At 40.8% G+C, this 15,418-nt stretch overlaps 1 protein-coding gene across 8 annotated transcripts in view; it reads right to left on the reverse strand.

Annotated features, from left to right (window-relative positions):
* IGF2BP3 (insulin like growth factor 2 mRNA binding protein 3) overlaps positions 1-15,418 on the reverse strand; it is a 146,103-nt gene that overhangs the window by 71,509 nt on the left and 59,176 nt on the right. For 4 of the 8 annotated variants that reach the window (XM_044946539.2, XM_044946540.2, XM_044946541.2 and 1 more), the window contains one exon: positions 10,431-10,538. The exons of the other annotated variants lie outside the window; for them this stretch is intronic. In XM_044946539.2, the coding sequence (XP_044802474.1) occupies positions 10,431-10,538 (108 nt within the window). The remainder of the gene's footprint in view (positions 1-10,430; positions 10,539-15,418) is intronic. 8 annotated transcript variants of the gene reach the window in all.

Consider the following 15,418-nt stretch of genomic DNA (forward strand, 5'->3'; position numbering starts at 1 on the left):
ATCATACTAAGTCCAGTCAGACAAAGGACAAACACCATATGATCATCACGTATATATATGAAATCTTACAAAAATGGAACAAGTGAACTTATTTACAAAACAGAAACAGATTCACAGACTCTGAAAACAAACTTATGGTTACCAAAGGTGGTGATGGGATAAAGTAGGAGTTTGGGATTAACATATACACATTACTATATAGAAAATAATCAACAAGGACCTACTGTATAGCAAAGGGAACTCTACTCAATAGTCTGTAATAATCTATATGGGGAGAGGATCTGAAAATGAATGGGTATATGCATTTGTATAACTGAATCACTCGGTTGTACACCTAAAACTAACACAACACTGTATACTCTAATACAAAATAAAAATTACATTTTAAAAAGTCAGTTATAAGATAAAATTTCTAAGCAGAATACCACATCTCTACAGTGTCCCCAACATCTTAGTCATCTCGAGGTGCTGTAGCAAATACCAGAGACTGGAGGGCTTACCCAACAGAAACGGATTCCTCACAGTTCTAGAAGCTGGAGTCCCAGATCAGGGTGTCAGCCTGGTTAAGTTCTTGCTGAGGGCCCTCTTCCTGGCCTACACTCAGTCCCTTCTTGCTATAGTCTCACATGGCAAGAGAGAAAGTATCTCCCGTGTCTCTTCTTGTAAGGGCACCTATCCGATACATAGGGCTCTACTCTTCCCTATTAACCTAATTATCTCCCAAGGGCTCTGTCTCCAAATGCCATGACATTAGGGATTATGGCTTCAACGTGAAAATTCTGGGGAGACACAAACATTCAGTTCACAGCACACACTAAGGCCAGATGAGCCAGTTATTCCTCCAACATTGGAACAAACCGTTATTTCTTTACAGGGTCTCTCGGCTCGAGATGGCAGAGTAGAAGGACATGAGTTAACCTCGTCTTACATAAAAATCACAACCAACTGCTCAACAACCATCAACCAAAAAAACCACTAGAACCTACGAAAAGAGATACCCTACAACCGAAGACAAAGAGGCCACAAGAAGACGGCAGGAGGGCCTCAACCGAGATAAAACCAAGTCCCACAAATACCGTATCAGCTTACTGGCTAGTGGTTACGGGACATGCGACAAAAACTGCAGAGCTTTCAACCTATCCTCAGTCTGCATGAGAGGCACAGGGGAGCTAAGCAGCTGAAGAATCATTCATATTTCTTGTACCCCATTTCCGTAGGATGGAGGATTGTGGAGTAAGACGATATACAGAAATTCTCCACCCAAATTATTATACTGCTCTTTACTGCTGACCACATATAGGTAAATCCATCTAGGATGAACACAGCTCAACTCCGTAAAAGTCAAAGAGCACGATGTATCTGAGCCATATCTGAACAGGTGGTTTTAGCTTCCGAGAGCCCCAGCTGACCGTGCTCTGCTCCTCAGGACACACATCTTGAGAGCCAGGTGCTTTCACAGAACTTCCCCAAAGCACACCACCACCTCTGCTACACAGTCACAGCGAAAGGGGGCTGCTCCAACGAGGCCAACCTGGCCTCCCAAGGCAAGGTAGGTAACAGAATCACGCCCTTCCACCAAATAGCGTGTGCACGTGTGTCGAGTCATTTCAGTCGTGTCCGACTCTTTACGACCCTATGGACAGCAGCCTGCCAGGCTCCTCTGTCCATGGGATTCTCCAGGTAAAAATACTGGAGTGGATTGCCATGCCCTCCTCCAGGGGAACTTCCTGACCCAGAGATGGAGCCTGTGTCTCTTACGTCTCCTGCATTGGCAGGCGGGTTCTTTAGGGACACGTGGGACGCACAAATAACATGTAACATGCACCAAAAAAAAAATTTTTTTTATGTTCTTTTTAAAAAATTTTTTTTAGCCACACCACATTGCTTAGGGATCTTAGTTCCCCAACCAGAGATGGAACCCATGCCCTCGGCAGTGAAAGCACAGAGTCCTAACCACTGGACCACTAGATAATTCCCTAATGCACCAAAACCTCAAGGCCCCAGCATTTCTGATTCACTTCAAAAGCCACCTTGTGGTGCTGTGCCTGGGCCCACCCCTTAAACACTCACACAATCACAGGCCAAGGCCAGCTGTATGCATCACAGCAGAAAGACGGAGTGTGAAGAGTCAGCTGGAGGAGAGAAGGTATTCAGGATGGTATCACAACTCATGTTTTTACTTACACTTGAAGGAAGAGCTCTATGAAAATCAAACAATTGTTCTGTTTCAGGGGAACCCAAAAAATAGGCAAAGGAAGCCGGTCACATTTCAGATTCGGTCACTGAGCCAAAAGCATCCATTCTCTCGGACAGTGCTTGCAGTTTCCCAACAGATTCTCAGAACACAGGTGCAGGGCCCCTGCTGGGGGTGTTCTGCCATCAATGTCGACAACGTGAACTGCTGGAGGCATTTTATCATCTTGGCTTGTTGTGGAAAATGTCTTCATTCACTAAGACTCTTCACAGTATGAAAAACATTGCAGGAAGTCCTCTGAACTAAAGATTGGAAAAGTCACTGCTTCTCTATGGATCTGCATAGAGAAAATGCAGTAGACTTTAATACTAGCTCATGAGAGATCAAACCAGTTTGAGTTATGCCTGTCACACAACACTGCAAATTTGTGTCATGGAATAGGAAGTATCCCTGGATAATGAAGGCAGTTAAGTTCACTTCCAACAATAAGAATTTTTATAAAAAGTAATATTTATGGACAACAAAGGAGGTGTTGTGAATAAAACATTTTAGTGCTTGGTTAGAGAGAATGAAATTATAATCTTCCAAAAGAAAGACTTTTTCAGATACATTCATTCATTTTGGGTGACATCAGGGATAGAAAGACAGAGATAAAGAGACCATACTGTGACAAGGTAGGTTCAGAGTGAATATTAAGTATTTAGAACTTTTATAACTTTTTACAGAAATTCCCTGGCAGTCCAGTGGTTAGGACTTAGCTAGCACTCAGTGCTTTTACTGCAAGGTCCGGGGTTTGGTCCCTGCTCAGGGAACTAATATCCTACAAGTTGCAGAACAGACAAAAGGATAAAAAGAAATTTTTATGGCAGATTGCCAGGAATTTTTTATGTCTGCTGAATCTAGTAAAAAAGTCAGGACTTGCCTTTTGGACTGACTTAAAATTTCATTTTCCTAATAATTTTTGCATTAAAAAGTCACTGATTAGAAATTTTAAGAATTCATTCTTGGAACTTCCCTGGTGGTCCAGTGGTGAAGACTCCACACTGCCAATGCAGGGAAGACATGGGTTCGATCCCTGGTCGGGGAACTAAGATCCCGCATGCTACATGGAGAGGTCAAAAACAAAACCCAAAAAACTGATCCTACCATTAAGCTGGAGAAGGAATGACCTAGAGCAGTAGTTCTCAATGGAGAAAATCTCACAACTTAGGGGGTGGTTTTATAAATTTGTGGGCCCTCTGGGGTAGGAGAAAGGACCTTAATCACACTGGCCAGGCAGAGACCAGATACATCACTCATCCTGACTCAAGGAGGACAACCTCACACAGGGGAGACGCCCCTGCCATGCACAGCTCTTCAAGGTCTGAACATTCACATACACAAAAACCACATTTTTTTCCTCAGTATATACCCTAAGGATTTATTGCTCAGTTTTAATATGTAATCTACCTTCCAGAACTGCAACCACCAAGTAAGTCAAGATACAATTATGCTTTTTTTTTTCTTTTATTTACTTGCTGTGCCAGGTCTTGGTTGCAGCACACAGCATGTGGGATTTCAGTTCCCCTACTGGGGCTCAAACCCATGTCCCCTGCATTGCAAGGTGAATTCTTAACCACTCGACCATTAGGAAAGTCCCAAGATGCAATTATATTTTAACCTGCTTATCACCGTCATTGCTGAAGAATTGATGCTTTCAAACTGAGGTGCTGGAGAAGCCTCCTGAGTCCCTTGGAGAGCATGGAGACCAAACCAGTCAATCCTAAAGGAAATCAACACTGAATATTCGTGGGAAGGACTGATGCTGAAGCTCCAATACTTTAGCCACCTGATGCAAAGAACCAACTAATTGGAAAAAGACCCTGATGCTGGTAAGACTGAGGGTTGGTAGGTGGAGACAGGGCAACAGAGGGTGAGATGGTTGGAGGGCACCCCTAACTGAATGGACATGAGTTTGAGCAAATTCTGGGAAATAGTGAAGGACAGGGAAGCCTTGCGTGCTGCAGTCCGTGAGGTCACAAAGAGTCGGACACGACTGAACAATTGAACAATAAATAATAAATCACCACTATGGCACTTCCCTTAGTGAAGAAGTGGCAAGAATACACAGAACTATATAAAAAAGATCTTCACAACCAAGATAATCACGATGGTGTGATCACTCACCTAGAGCCAGACATCCTGGAATGCGAAGTCAAGAGGGCATTAGGGAGCATCACTACGAACAAAGTAGTGGAGGAGATGGAATTCCAGTTGAGCTATTTCAAATCCTAAAAGATGATGCTGTGAAAATGCTGCATTCAATATGCCAGCAAATCTGGAAAACTCAGCAGTGGCCACAGGACTGGAAAAGGTCAGTTTTCATTCCAATCCCAAAGTAAGACAATGCCAAAGAATGCTCAGACTACCGCACAATTGCATTCATCTCACACGCTAGTAAAGTAATGCTCAAAATTCTCCAAGCCAGGCTTCAGCAGTATGTGAACGGTGGATTTAGAAAAGGCAGAGGAATCAGAGATCAAATTCCCAACATCCATGGATCATCTAAAAAGCAAGAGAGTTCCAGAAAAACATCTATTTCTGCTTTATTGACTATGCCAAAGCTTTTGACTGTATGGATCACAACAAACTGTGGAAAATTCTGAAAGAGGTGGGAATACCAGACCACCTGACCTGCCTCCTGAGAAATCTGTATGCAGGTCAAGAAGCACCATTTACAACCGGACATGGAACAATAGACTGGTTCCAAAATGGAAAAGGAGTACATCAAGGCTGTATACTATCACCCTGCTTGTTTAACTTATATGCAGAGTACATCATGCGAAATGCCAGGCTGGATGAAGCACAAGCTGGAATCAAGATTGCCGGGAGAAATATCCACAACCTCAGATATATAGATGATATCACTTTAATGGCAGAAAGTGAAGAGGAACTAAAGAGCCTCTTGATAAAGTAAAAGAGGGGAATGAAAAGCTGGCTTAAAACTCAACATTCAGAAAACTAAGATCATGGCATCTGGTCCTATCACTTCATGGCAACTAGAAGGGGAAAAAGTGGAAGCACTGACAGATTTTATTTTCTTGGGCTCCAAAATCACTGCAGATGGTGACTGCAGCCATGAAATTAAAACATTTGCTCCCTGGAAAGAAAGCTATGACAAACCTAGACAAAAAGCAGAGACATCACCTTGCTGACAAAGGTCTGTATAGTCAAAGCTATGGGGGTTTCCCTGGTGGTCCAGTGGCTAAGACTCTGTGTTCCCAATGCAGGTGGCCTGGGTTCAATCCCTGGTCAGGGAACTAGATCCCATCTGTCGAAACTAAAGATCCCACATGCTGCAACTAAGACACGGTGCAGTCAAATAATTTTTTTAAAAAGCTACAGTTTTTCCAATAGTCATGTATGGATGTGAGAGTTGGACCATAAAGAAGGCTGAGCGCCAAAGAATCAATGCCTTTGCATTGTGGTGCTGGAGAAGACTCTTGAGAGTCCCTTGAATAGCAAGGATATCAAGCCAGTCAACCCTAAAGGAAATCAACTCTGAATATTCATTGGAGGGACTGGTGGTGAAGCTCCAATACTTTGACCACCTGATTTGAAGAACCAATTCACTGGAAAAGACCTAATGCTGGGCAAGACTGAAGGCAGGAGAAGGGGACAACAAAGGATGAGATGGTTGGATGGCATCACCGACTCAATGCACGTGGGTCTGAGCAAACTCTGAGAGATAATGGAGGACAGAGGAGTCTATGACTTAGCAAATGAACAGTAACATCATCACTATATAAAAAAAATCACTTAACTGAGAACAGCACAACACTCACACATGTCATCCCTATTTATTAGTATCAGTTTGCTGGGGGTTATTGTGTAATAGTGCAAGTACTAGTCCTTGACTGTTTCACTGTGCCTCAAGCTCTGGTCATGCTGAAGTGTTTCTTCTTTTTTTTTTTTTTTTGCTGAAGTGTTTCTGTACTGAAAAATTATTTTGTATAAACTATGTACCTTTTATTTCTCCTTTCTGCTATTACTAGGACACTGTATTGATTTTTAAATGATATATATTTTAAAATACTTAAATCATGTATAATTATTACATTTTCTATGAATCTCACTTCAGCAGTATAATTGGGACATCAGAAAATATTTGGTAAAAAGAGGGTACAGGGACTGCCCTGATGGTCCAGTGATGAGGACTCTGAGCTTTCACTGTAGTGAGCATGGGTTCAATTGCTGGTAGATGAACTAGGATCCTGGATGCTATGCTAAGTCGCTTCAGTCGTGTCCGACTCTGTGTGACCCCACAGACAGCAGCCCACCAGGATCCCCCATCCCTGGGATTCTCCAGGCAAGAACACTGGAGTGGGTTGCCATTTCCTTCTCCAATGCGTGAAAGTGAAGTCGCTCAGTAGTGTCCGACTCTTAGCCACCCCATGGACTGCAGCCCACCAGGCTTCTCCGTCCATGGGATTTTCCAGGCAAGAGTACTGGAGTGGGGTGCCATTGCCTTCTCCCCTGGATGCTATACAAACACAGCAACAAAAGCAGGGTGTAGGTCTGAGGGTTGAAAATGTAGGTCTATTGATTTAAGTATCTCAGTATTTATTATAGGCCAAACATGGTAAGAAATTACAGTCTATTTAAATAAAAACATGCTGATAGAGTGGTGTTCAAAGTCATAAAGAGACGTGCTGGGACGTGAAAAGTCACATTCCTGTGCTTACATATGAGATGACAAAACTACTGCAGTTTAAAAAGGAAGCTTTAGGGTCAGGTTGCGTGGTGTGAAGCCCACTCATCCAATGTCAGCTCCAAGACCTAGGCAAGTCTCTCCATCTCTCAGCTACCTTCCCTCCACCCCACCCCGAAAGTCAGGTAGCACTATTTCCTTCCTATATCTAGGGTTGGCTGGATGCATCAAATGAGAACTTATTACCGAGTTTAGCATCCTGCCCTGCTCATGGTCAGGGCTTCCAATGTATACGCCACGAAGCTGACCTAAAACTTAAAGGCAGAGTAGTAAAGAAAAGAGGGAAATGGGAGCTAGCAATGGGATCTTAAGCCTAAAAATGAGTAAAAAAGGACAAACCAAATATAGGACTTGTTAAAACAAAAAAAGACTGAACTGTCAGTTCATTACCATCAATTCAACTAAGCTAATTAAATAACTTTCATTTTCATACACTTGTACATGGAGAAGAAGTGACACAAAACAACATTAGACCAAGAAAGAATCTATTAAGATGAACACCGATGTCTATCTGAGTTATAGTCATGTCCTAAACTGCATCACATTACTTTCTCAGTTTAACCAAGGCTTTCTGAATACCTCCTTTGTCTCTAAGTACTAATAGCTGAGGAATCCCGAAAAGATGTCAGGGTATATACTATACATCCAGGGACGACTACAGAAAATTATAGCCTTTCTCATCCCCACATAAGAAGAACTCTAAATAGTAAGCCTGTATTTGGGGTAAGATCAAGTAGGCCATTCAGCAACACAGAAACACAAAGGGAAAAAATTGCCCTGAGTACTGAGGCAACCCTGCCTCTCTGGTTGCTGATGCTAAAATTAGAAATAGGATTAAGAGTACCCTGCCATTCCCAGTTGGTTTTTGTTCTAAACTCCTGCCTGGGAACCTTTCTCTCCCTCGTGTTAACCCTGAGTATTTTGTTCATTAACATCAAAGGTGGGAAGCAATAGGAAAGAGCCAAAAGTAAAGGCTTTGATAAGTGTAAATGTGAAACGATCTCTTTTAGCATTACACACACCTTCAGTACTCGATCACATGGACAGCTTGAATACAAGTTTCTTTTTGTATATGATAGCTAAGTTCCTGCTCAGCCTTAGTTCAACCAAGGGTTACCTATGAGAAAAAAAATAAATAACTTTAAAGCAAATTACTTGAGAATAGTTATTCTATTCTTGAGAAATAAATGCTATCAAATCATTTATCACTAATTTCACCTCCTGAAGTTTAGAAGTAACAAGAAAACTATAAATGGAGTGGGGATGTTCTACCCTGTTTCTCCCATGGAATGATGATAAAATCTGGACAGAACATATGACATAACTATTTGAAGACTCTGAAAAGTGTATGACAGCAGGTGGAATGGTGAATTTGAAGTACCACTGAATGCAAGCTGATTTATTCTGCCTTTCTTCCCTCTGGTATGCCCCAGCCTGGACTTGGAACAGTTTAAAACTGGAAACTCTCCTAGACAGAGCTCTAGGAGAAGGCCTATAGCTCTGGTTCAAGGAGCAGGAAAGGGTACCTAAAACGCTGATGATGGAAGGAGTTCTGGTCCCCAGGGGGTGGGTTCAATCATATCGCTTTTTTGCCCCAGTCTTCCTGCCACTTAGTCCCAGACATGAATGCAGTCATGAGAAACACACAACCAAGCAGACTAACTAAGGCCGTATCTTTTCTGGCTGAAGAACCAGAAAGAGAAGCCCTTGGGAATCAAAGCACTAATCAGCTGATGCAAAAAGAGGCGCTCAGGAAAGCAACAGCATGAGGGTGTTTAGGAACTCCTGGATTTAGCCCCAGCGCATGCATGCTATGTCAGAACCCAAACAGCATACCCAAGACTTGGAGAGCAGAACCACGGGAGAGAGCACCACCCAGGGCCCAAACTGGCCACCACTGAGCGCTACACACAAGAGACAAATCCAGAGAGCACTTCAAAGGCTTCAAAAATAGAAGTGAAATTGCAGAAGGCTGGCTGCAACTCACAGCCTGAAGCCAACTGGGTCGAATTGCATTCGAAAATGAAATTATCAACATTCTCCACAGGATGTGAACCAAGATCCAGAGTCTTATAATATTATACTCAAAATGTCCAATACACAATCCAAAAATCACTTATATAAAGAACTAGGAAAATCTCAACCCACATGGGAAAAGGCAATCAACAAATGAAAATGCCAAGAATGACACAGATGATGGAATTATGACAGACTTTAAAGAAACCGTGACAAAAATGTTCCAAAGGGTGAGTACCCTTGAAAAGTATAGGAAGAAAATGTCCAAGAAGTAGGAGATGAAAAAGAAATAAAAATTTAGAACCAAAATAAACCTGAAGTAAACTCACGGATAAACACAATAGCAGACTGAAAACAACAGAAAAGCGTCATTACTCACGAAGACAGATCAACAGCAATTATTTAATCTGAACAATTGAGGGAAAAAATGAACAGAGGCTCGAAGACCCATGGGAAATTACCAAAGGTCCAACTTTTATGTTATCAGTATCTCAGAAAGACAGGAAAAAAGAAAAATGTTTGCTGAAAATACCTTTGAGTAAATGGTTACTGAAGATTTTCCAAATGTGATAAGAGATATAAATGTATAGATTGAAAAAGTTCAGCAAACCCCTGTGAGATAATAGAAAATACATATATTGGTCTCCCTACCTCAACCTCTTCCCTTCCAGGCTCAGAGCTCCTAAAATTCTTCTAATTTCCTAAGTGGTAAGAGCATTAGGTATATCTCCTGTTTTACGGAGGAAACTCTAGGTGGGTTCTTGGATGGCTTGTGGTTAGAAGCTGGTCACCAGCAAGAGCCAGCCATGATCAGATGCCTGGAATTTTCAGTCCCATCCCTCATCCTCCAGAGAGGGTAGAGGCACTGGAAATGGACTTAACTGAACCTACCTACATGATGTCCCCAAAGTAGGGGGTTCACAGAGCTTAAAGGTGGTGAACACATCCACAGTGGGAGGGTGATGTACCCCAACTTCACAGGGACAGCAGCTCCTGCTCTCAGGACTCTCCCAGACCTTGCCCTATGGATCCGTTCATCTGGTTACTCATCTGTATTTTTTATTATATCCTTTAACAAACTGGTTGTCATTATTGTTTAGAGGTTAAGTTATGTCTGACTCTTTGCAATCCCACAGACTGTAGCCCGCCAGGTTCCTCTGTCCATGAGATTTCCCAGGCAAGAATATCAGAGTGGGTGTCATTTCCTCCTCCAAGGGATCTTCCTTGCCCAGGGATTGAATCCAAGTCTCTTGCATTGCCAAGTGGATTCTTTACTCCTGAGTCAGGGTTAGACCAACACTCACCTTTGATTCAGTTCAACTGCTCTCTAATGAGCATCACAAGAAGTGAAAACTTCCATGTAGGATTACAAGTTTTGTTTTAATATAGTTCTGTGCTTTCAAAACCAGGGAAAAGAAAAAAAAAAGTAGAGGGAGGGAAAAAGGGAAGCCCCATGCCCTCCCCCATTACCTTTCCAATGCGACTCTTATATTTGGCTGTTCTTGATTTGGATCCTTTATGATAAACTGGTAACAGCAGCAAGGGGCTTCCTGGGTAGTTCAGCAGTAAAGAATTTGCCTGCCAATTCAGGAGACATGGGTTTGATCCCTGAGTTGGGTAGGTCCCCTGGAGAAGGAAATGGCAACCTACTCCAGTATTCTTGCCTGGAAAAACCCATGGTCAGAGGAACCTGGCAGGCTACAGTCCACGGTGTCACTAAGAGTTGGACTTAGCTACCAAACAACAACAATGAATAAACTGGTAAATGTAAGCATATGTTTCCCTGATTTTAGTAAGCCACTAGCAAATCAATCAAAACCAAGGAGGGAGGTCTTTGCAACCTCTTATCTAACTCTGGTTGGTCAGAAGCATAGGTATAATAACTGCTGGTTGGTCAGAAGCACATGTAATAATAACAACCCAGATTTGCAACTAACACGTGCAGTCTCCTGGGACCAAGCCTTTAACTTCTGGGATCTGACACTTTCTCCAGGTGGAAAGTATTAGAATTAAGTTAAATTATAGGGCACCCATCAGGTGCTACAGAGAACTGCTTGTTGAAAGGAAATTTTCCACATATTTTGGTGACTAGAGTGACAGAAGTGAAGTGTTCTGAGTGATAAAGGAGACACTCAGGAAAGAAAACACATAGAAAGAACTGAGTTTTTCCCAACATAGGAGGAAAACGGGGTTCTTTCTCTTTACAACCTCAAACAAGATAAACCCCCCCCAAAATCTATCTGAAGACATATCATAAATTGTTGAAAATCAAAGACCAAGAAAAATCTTGAAAGCAGCCAAAGGAAAATAACACATTACTTACACAACAGTGGCTCTCAGCTGGGGATTACACTGTCCCCAAGATGATCTTTGAAAATATCTGTTGACATTTTTAATGGTCACAACTTGGGGAGGTAGGGAGCTGCTGGTATCTAGTAGGTAGAGACTAAGGATGTTAATAATAATAAGCCTACAAAACCAACTATGTGACACCTTAAAGAAACTCATTCAGGGAATTCCCTGGTGGTCCAGTGGATAAAACTCTGCATTTTTAACACAGGGGGCCTGGGTTCAATCCCTGGTCAGGAAACTAGATACCACATGCCACAACTAAGACCTGGCTAAGCCTAAATAAAAAAAAAAAAAAGAAAGAAACTCACTGAATCTTGAAGGTAAAAAAAATAGTGTAATAAGATACCATGCACACATTAATCAAAAGAAAGCTGGAGTGGTATTTAATCTCAAAGTAAGAGCAAAGAAAGCTATCAGAAATGAAGAAGGACATTCCATCATAATAAAAGGGTCAATTCACTTTGAAGACATAGCAATCCTAAGTGTAAACAGATGGAACAACAGAGCTTCAAAATATATGAAACAAAAACAAAACTGAGCAGAGAAATAGGCAAATGATTATAATAAGAGATTTAAATACTCCATTCTCAGGAGTAGATGGAACAAGAGACCAAAAACCAGCAAACATACAGATGAACTGAACAGTATCAACCAACTGGAACTACAACATTTATAGAGCCCTCTACCCAACAACACAAAACATTTGCCAAAATATACTGTACCTATCTAAAATGAAGATATAAAACAAGTGGCAACAGATTAAGGAAATGTAAGTATACAAGATATACTTACCAACTGTAGTGTAATTAAACTATTAATGCAAGTTAAGAGATTTCTCTGGTGGTCTAGAGGCTGAGACTCTCTGCTCCCAATGCAGGGGAACCAGGTTCCATCCCTGATCAGGGAACTAGATCCCACATTCTGCAACTAAGATGCAATGCGGCCAAATAAATAAATAATTTAAAAAAAACCTACAAGTTATTAAGGAAAAAAGTCCATAGGTCAAAAAGGAAGTTTCAAGGGAAATCAGAAAATACTTTGAACTGAACAACAAAAAACACCCCACCAAGATTTATGGGATTAAGTTATTTAAAGGGAAATTCATAGCATCACATATCTACATTAGGAATTAAAAAAGGGTCTCCAATTAATAATAACCAAAGCTTCCACCTTAAACTAGCAAAGAAAAGCATAAAATAAACCCAAATCAAGTAGAATAAATAAAATAATGAAGAGTCAAATTAATGAAAAGAAAAAAGCAGGAAAAAAATTAATGAAACCAAATACTGTTTCCTTGGAGAAAAAAGATAAAATGGATAAACCTATGGCAAGACTGACAATGATGATGAGAGAAAGAGGAAGAGTGTGTGTACACAAGAGAACACATTACCAATATAAGGAATAAAGGAGATAATACTACAGACCCCACAGACAATTAAGAGGATAATGAGGGAATACTGCAAAACTTTGTGCACCTCTATTCAACAACTTGACTGAAATTAACCAATTCTGAAGCAACTACAAATCACCAAAACTACCTAAGATAAAATAGCCAAAAAGCTCTGTAACTATGTAAAAATATTAAAATTGAACTAAAAAATAAATAAGACATCTTCTAAGGAAGAAATCTCTATGCTCAGGTAGTTTCACTGGCAAATGCTATCAAACATTAAAAGAAATACTGTCATCTCAGCACAACCTCTTACAAAACACATAAACAAGCACTTCACAGGACAGTTTGAGACTATATCACCCTGATAACAAAGTCAAAGACAACACACACACAAAATAAAACTACCAACAAATATCCCTCATGGACAGAGACACACTAAATTGTCAACCACAAAGTTAACAAACTGAATCAAGGGATAAGTTCAAAGAATAAAACACCACAACCAAGTGGAATTTTTCTCAGGAATCTAAGATTGGTTCAATATTTGAAGAACAATGTAATCCATCACAGTAACAGTCTAAAGCAACTGCATGATCATATCAATTTGTGCAGAAAAAGCATTTGACACAAACCAACATTCACTCACTATAAAGACTGTCAACAAACTACGAACACAAAGAATATCCTCAACCTGATAAAGGGAATCCACAAAAGTACTACAGCTAACATTTTACTTAAAAGTCAAAGACTGGATGTTTTCTCACAAAGACTGAGAATTAGGCAACGTCTTATTATTTCTATTCTCATTCAAAGCCCTCATCAGTGTAACAAGGCAAACAAAAGGCATACAGAAGGGAAAAGAAGTGCAACTATGCCTATTTGCAATGACATGATTTGTCTAAGTAGAAAATTTCACACAATCATTAACCAAAAAAAAAAGCTTTTAGGGGAATTTCCTGGCAATCTAATGGTTAGGAGTGAGTGCTGTCACTGCCAGGACTGAGTTCAACTCCTGGTCAAGGAACTAAGGTCCTTCCAGCCTCATGGAGAGGTCAAAACATTAAAACACACACGCACATACTTTTAGAATTAGTTTAGCATCAATGTAAATACTTAACATTGCTGAACTATATGGTTTAAAATAGTTAAAATGGTGAATTTATGCATATTTTACAATTTAAAATAAAAAATCACTTATAATAGGAACCCACACAGCACCCAATTTGAGTACATAGTTATGAACCTCACAAAACACAAGTAAGACTTGTTTACTTCCAGTAGAATTTTTGCAGATATAGACTTCCTGGTTCTAAAATATATATGGAAGGCAAAGTAACTAGAATAGCAGTAACAATTTGAAAAAGATTAGAACAATAACACTACCCAATTTTAAGACTTACTATTTAAAGCCCCTGCCAAGAAAGTATAGTATTGAAAAAGGGATAGACATATAAATCAGTGGAGCAGAAGAGAATGTAGACACATACTCACAACTGTGGCCAAATGATTTGTGACAAAAATGCAAAGGAAATTCAATGGAGAAAGGATAGTCTTCTAACACACCAGTTAGAATGGCCATCATCAAAAAGTCCACAAGCAATAAATGCTGGAGAGGGTGTGGAGAAAAGGGAACTCTCTTGCATGCTGGTGGGAATGTAAATTGATACAGCCACTATGCAAGACAGTATAGAGATTCCTTTAAAAACTAGGAATAAAACCATCATATGACCCAGCAATCCCACTATTAGGTATATACCCTGAGGAAACCAAAACTGAAAAAGACACATGTACCTCAATATTCACTGCAGCGCTATCTACAATAGCTAGAACATGGAAGCAACCTAGATGTCCACTGATAGATGGATCAAGAAGCTATGGTACATATATACAATAGAATATTACTCAGCCATAAAAAGCAACATATTTGAGTCAGTTCTAATGAGGTGGATGAATCTAGAGTCTATTATACAGAGTGAAGTCAGTCAGAAAGAGAAAGATAAATATCATATACTAATGCATATATATGGAATCTAGAAAGATGGTACTGATGAATTTATTTGCACGACAGCAATGGAGAAACAGATTTAAGAGAACAGACTTACGGATGCAGTGGGGAGGGGAGGAAGGAGAGGGTGAGATGTATGGAGAGAGGAACATGGAACTTACAATGCTGCTGCTGCTGCTGCTAAGTCGCTTCAGTCGTGTCCAACTCTGTGCGACCCCAGAGACGGCAGCCCACCAGGCTCCCCCGTCCCTGGGATTCTCCAGGCAAGAACACTGGAGTGGGTTGCCATTTCCTTCTCCAATGCATGACAGTGAAAAGTGAAAGTGAAGTCGCTCAGTTGTGTCTGACTCCTAGCGACCCCATGGACTGCAGCCTTCCAGGCTCCTCTGTCCGTGGGATTTGCCAGGCAAGAGTACCATATGTAAAATAGGCAGCCAAGTGGAATTTGCTGTATGACTCAGGGAACTCAAACAGGGGCTCTGGGACAATCTAGAAGGGTCTGATAGGCAGGGAGATGAAAGGGAGGTTCAAGAGGGAAGGGACATATGTATACCTATGGCTGATACATGTTGATACTTGGCAGGAAACAAAATTATGTAAAGCAATTATCCTTCAAATAAAAAATTTTTTTAATTCATTAATTAAAAAATGCAAATGCAATTCAATGGCCAAAGGATAGTCTTCCAACACACTGTGTTGGATTAACTA

Source organism: Bubalus bubalis, chromosome 8, assembly GCF_019923935.1.
Source record: "Bubalus bubalis isolate 160015118507 breed Murrah chromosome 8, NDDB_SH_1, whole genome shotgun sequence".
NCBI classification, from domain to species: domain Eukaryota; kingdom Metazoa; phylum Chordata; class Mammalia; order Artiodactyla; family Bovidae; genus Bubalus; species Bubalus bubalis.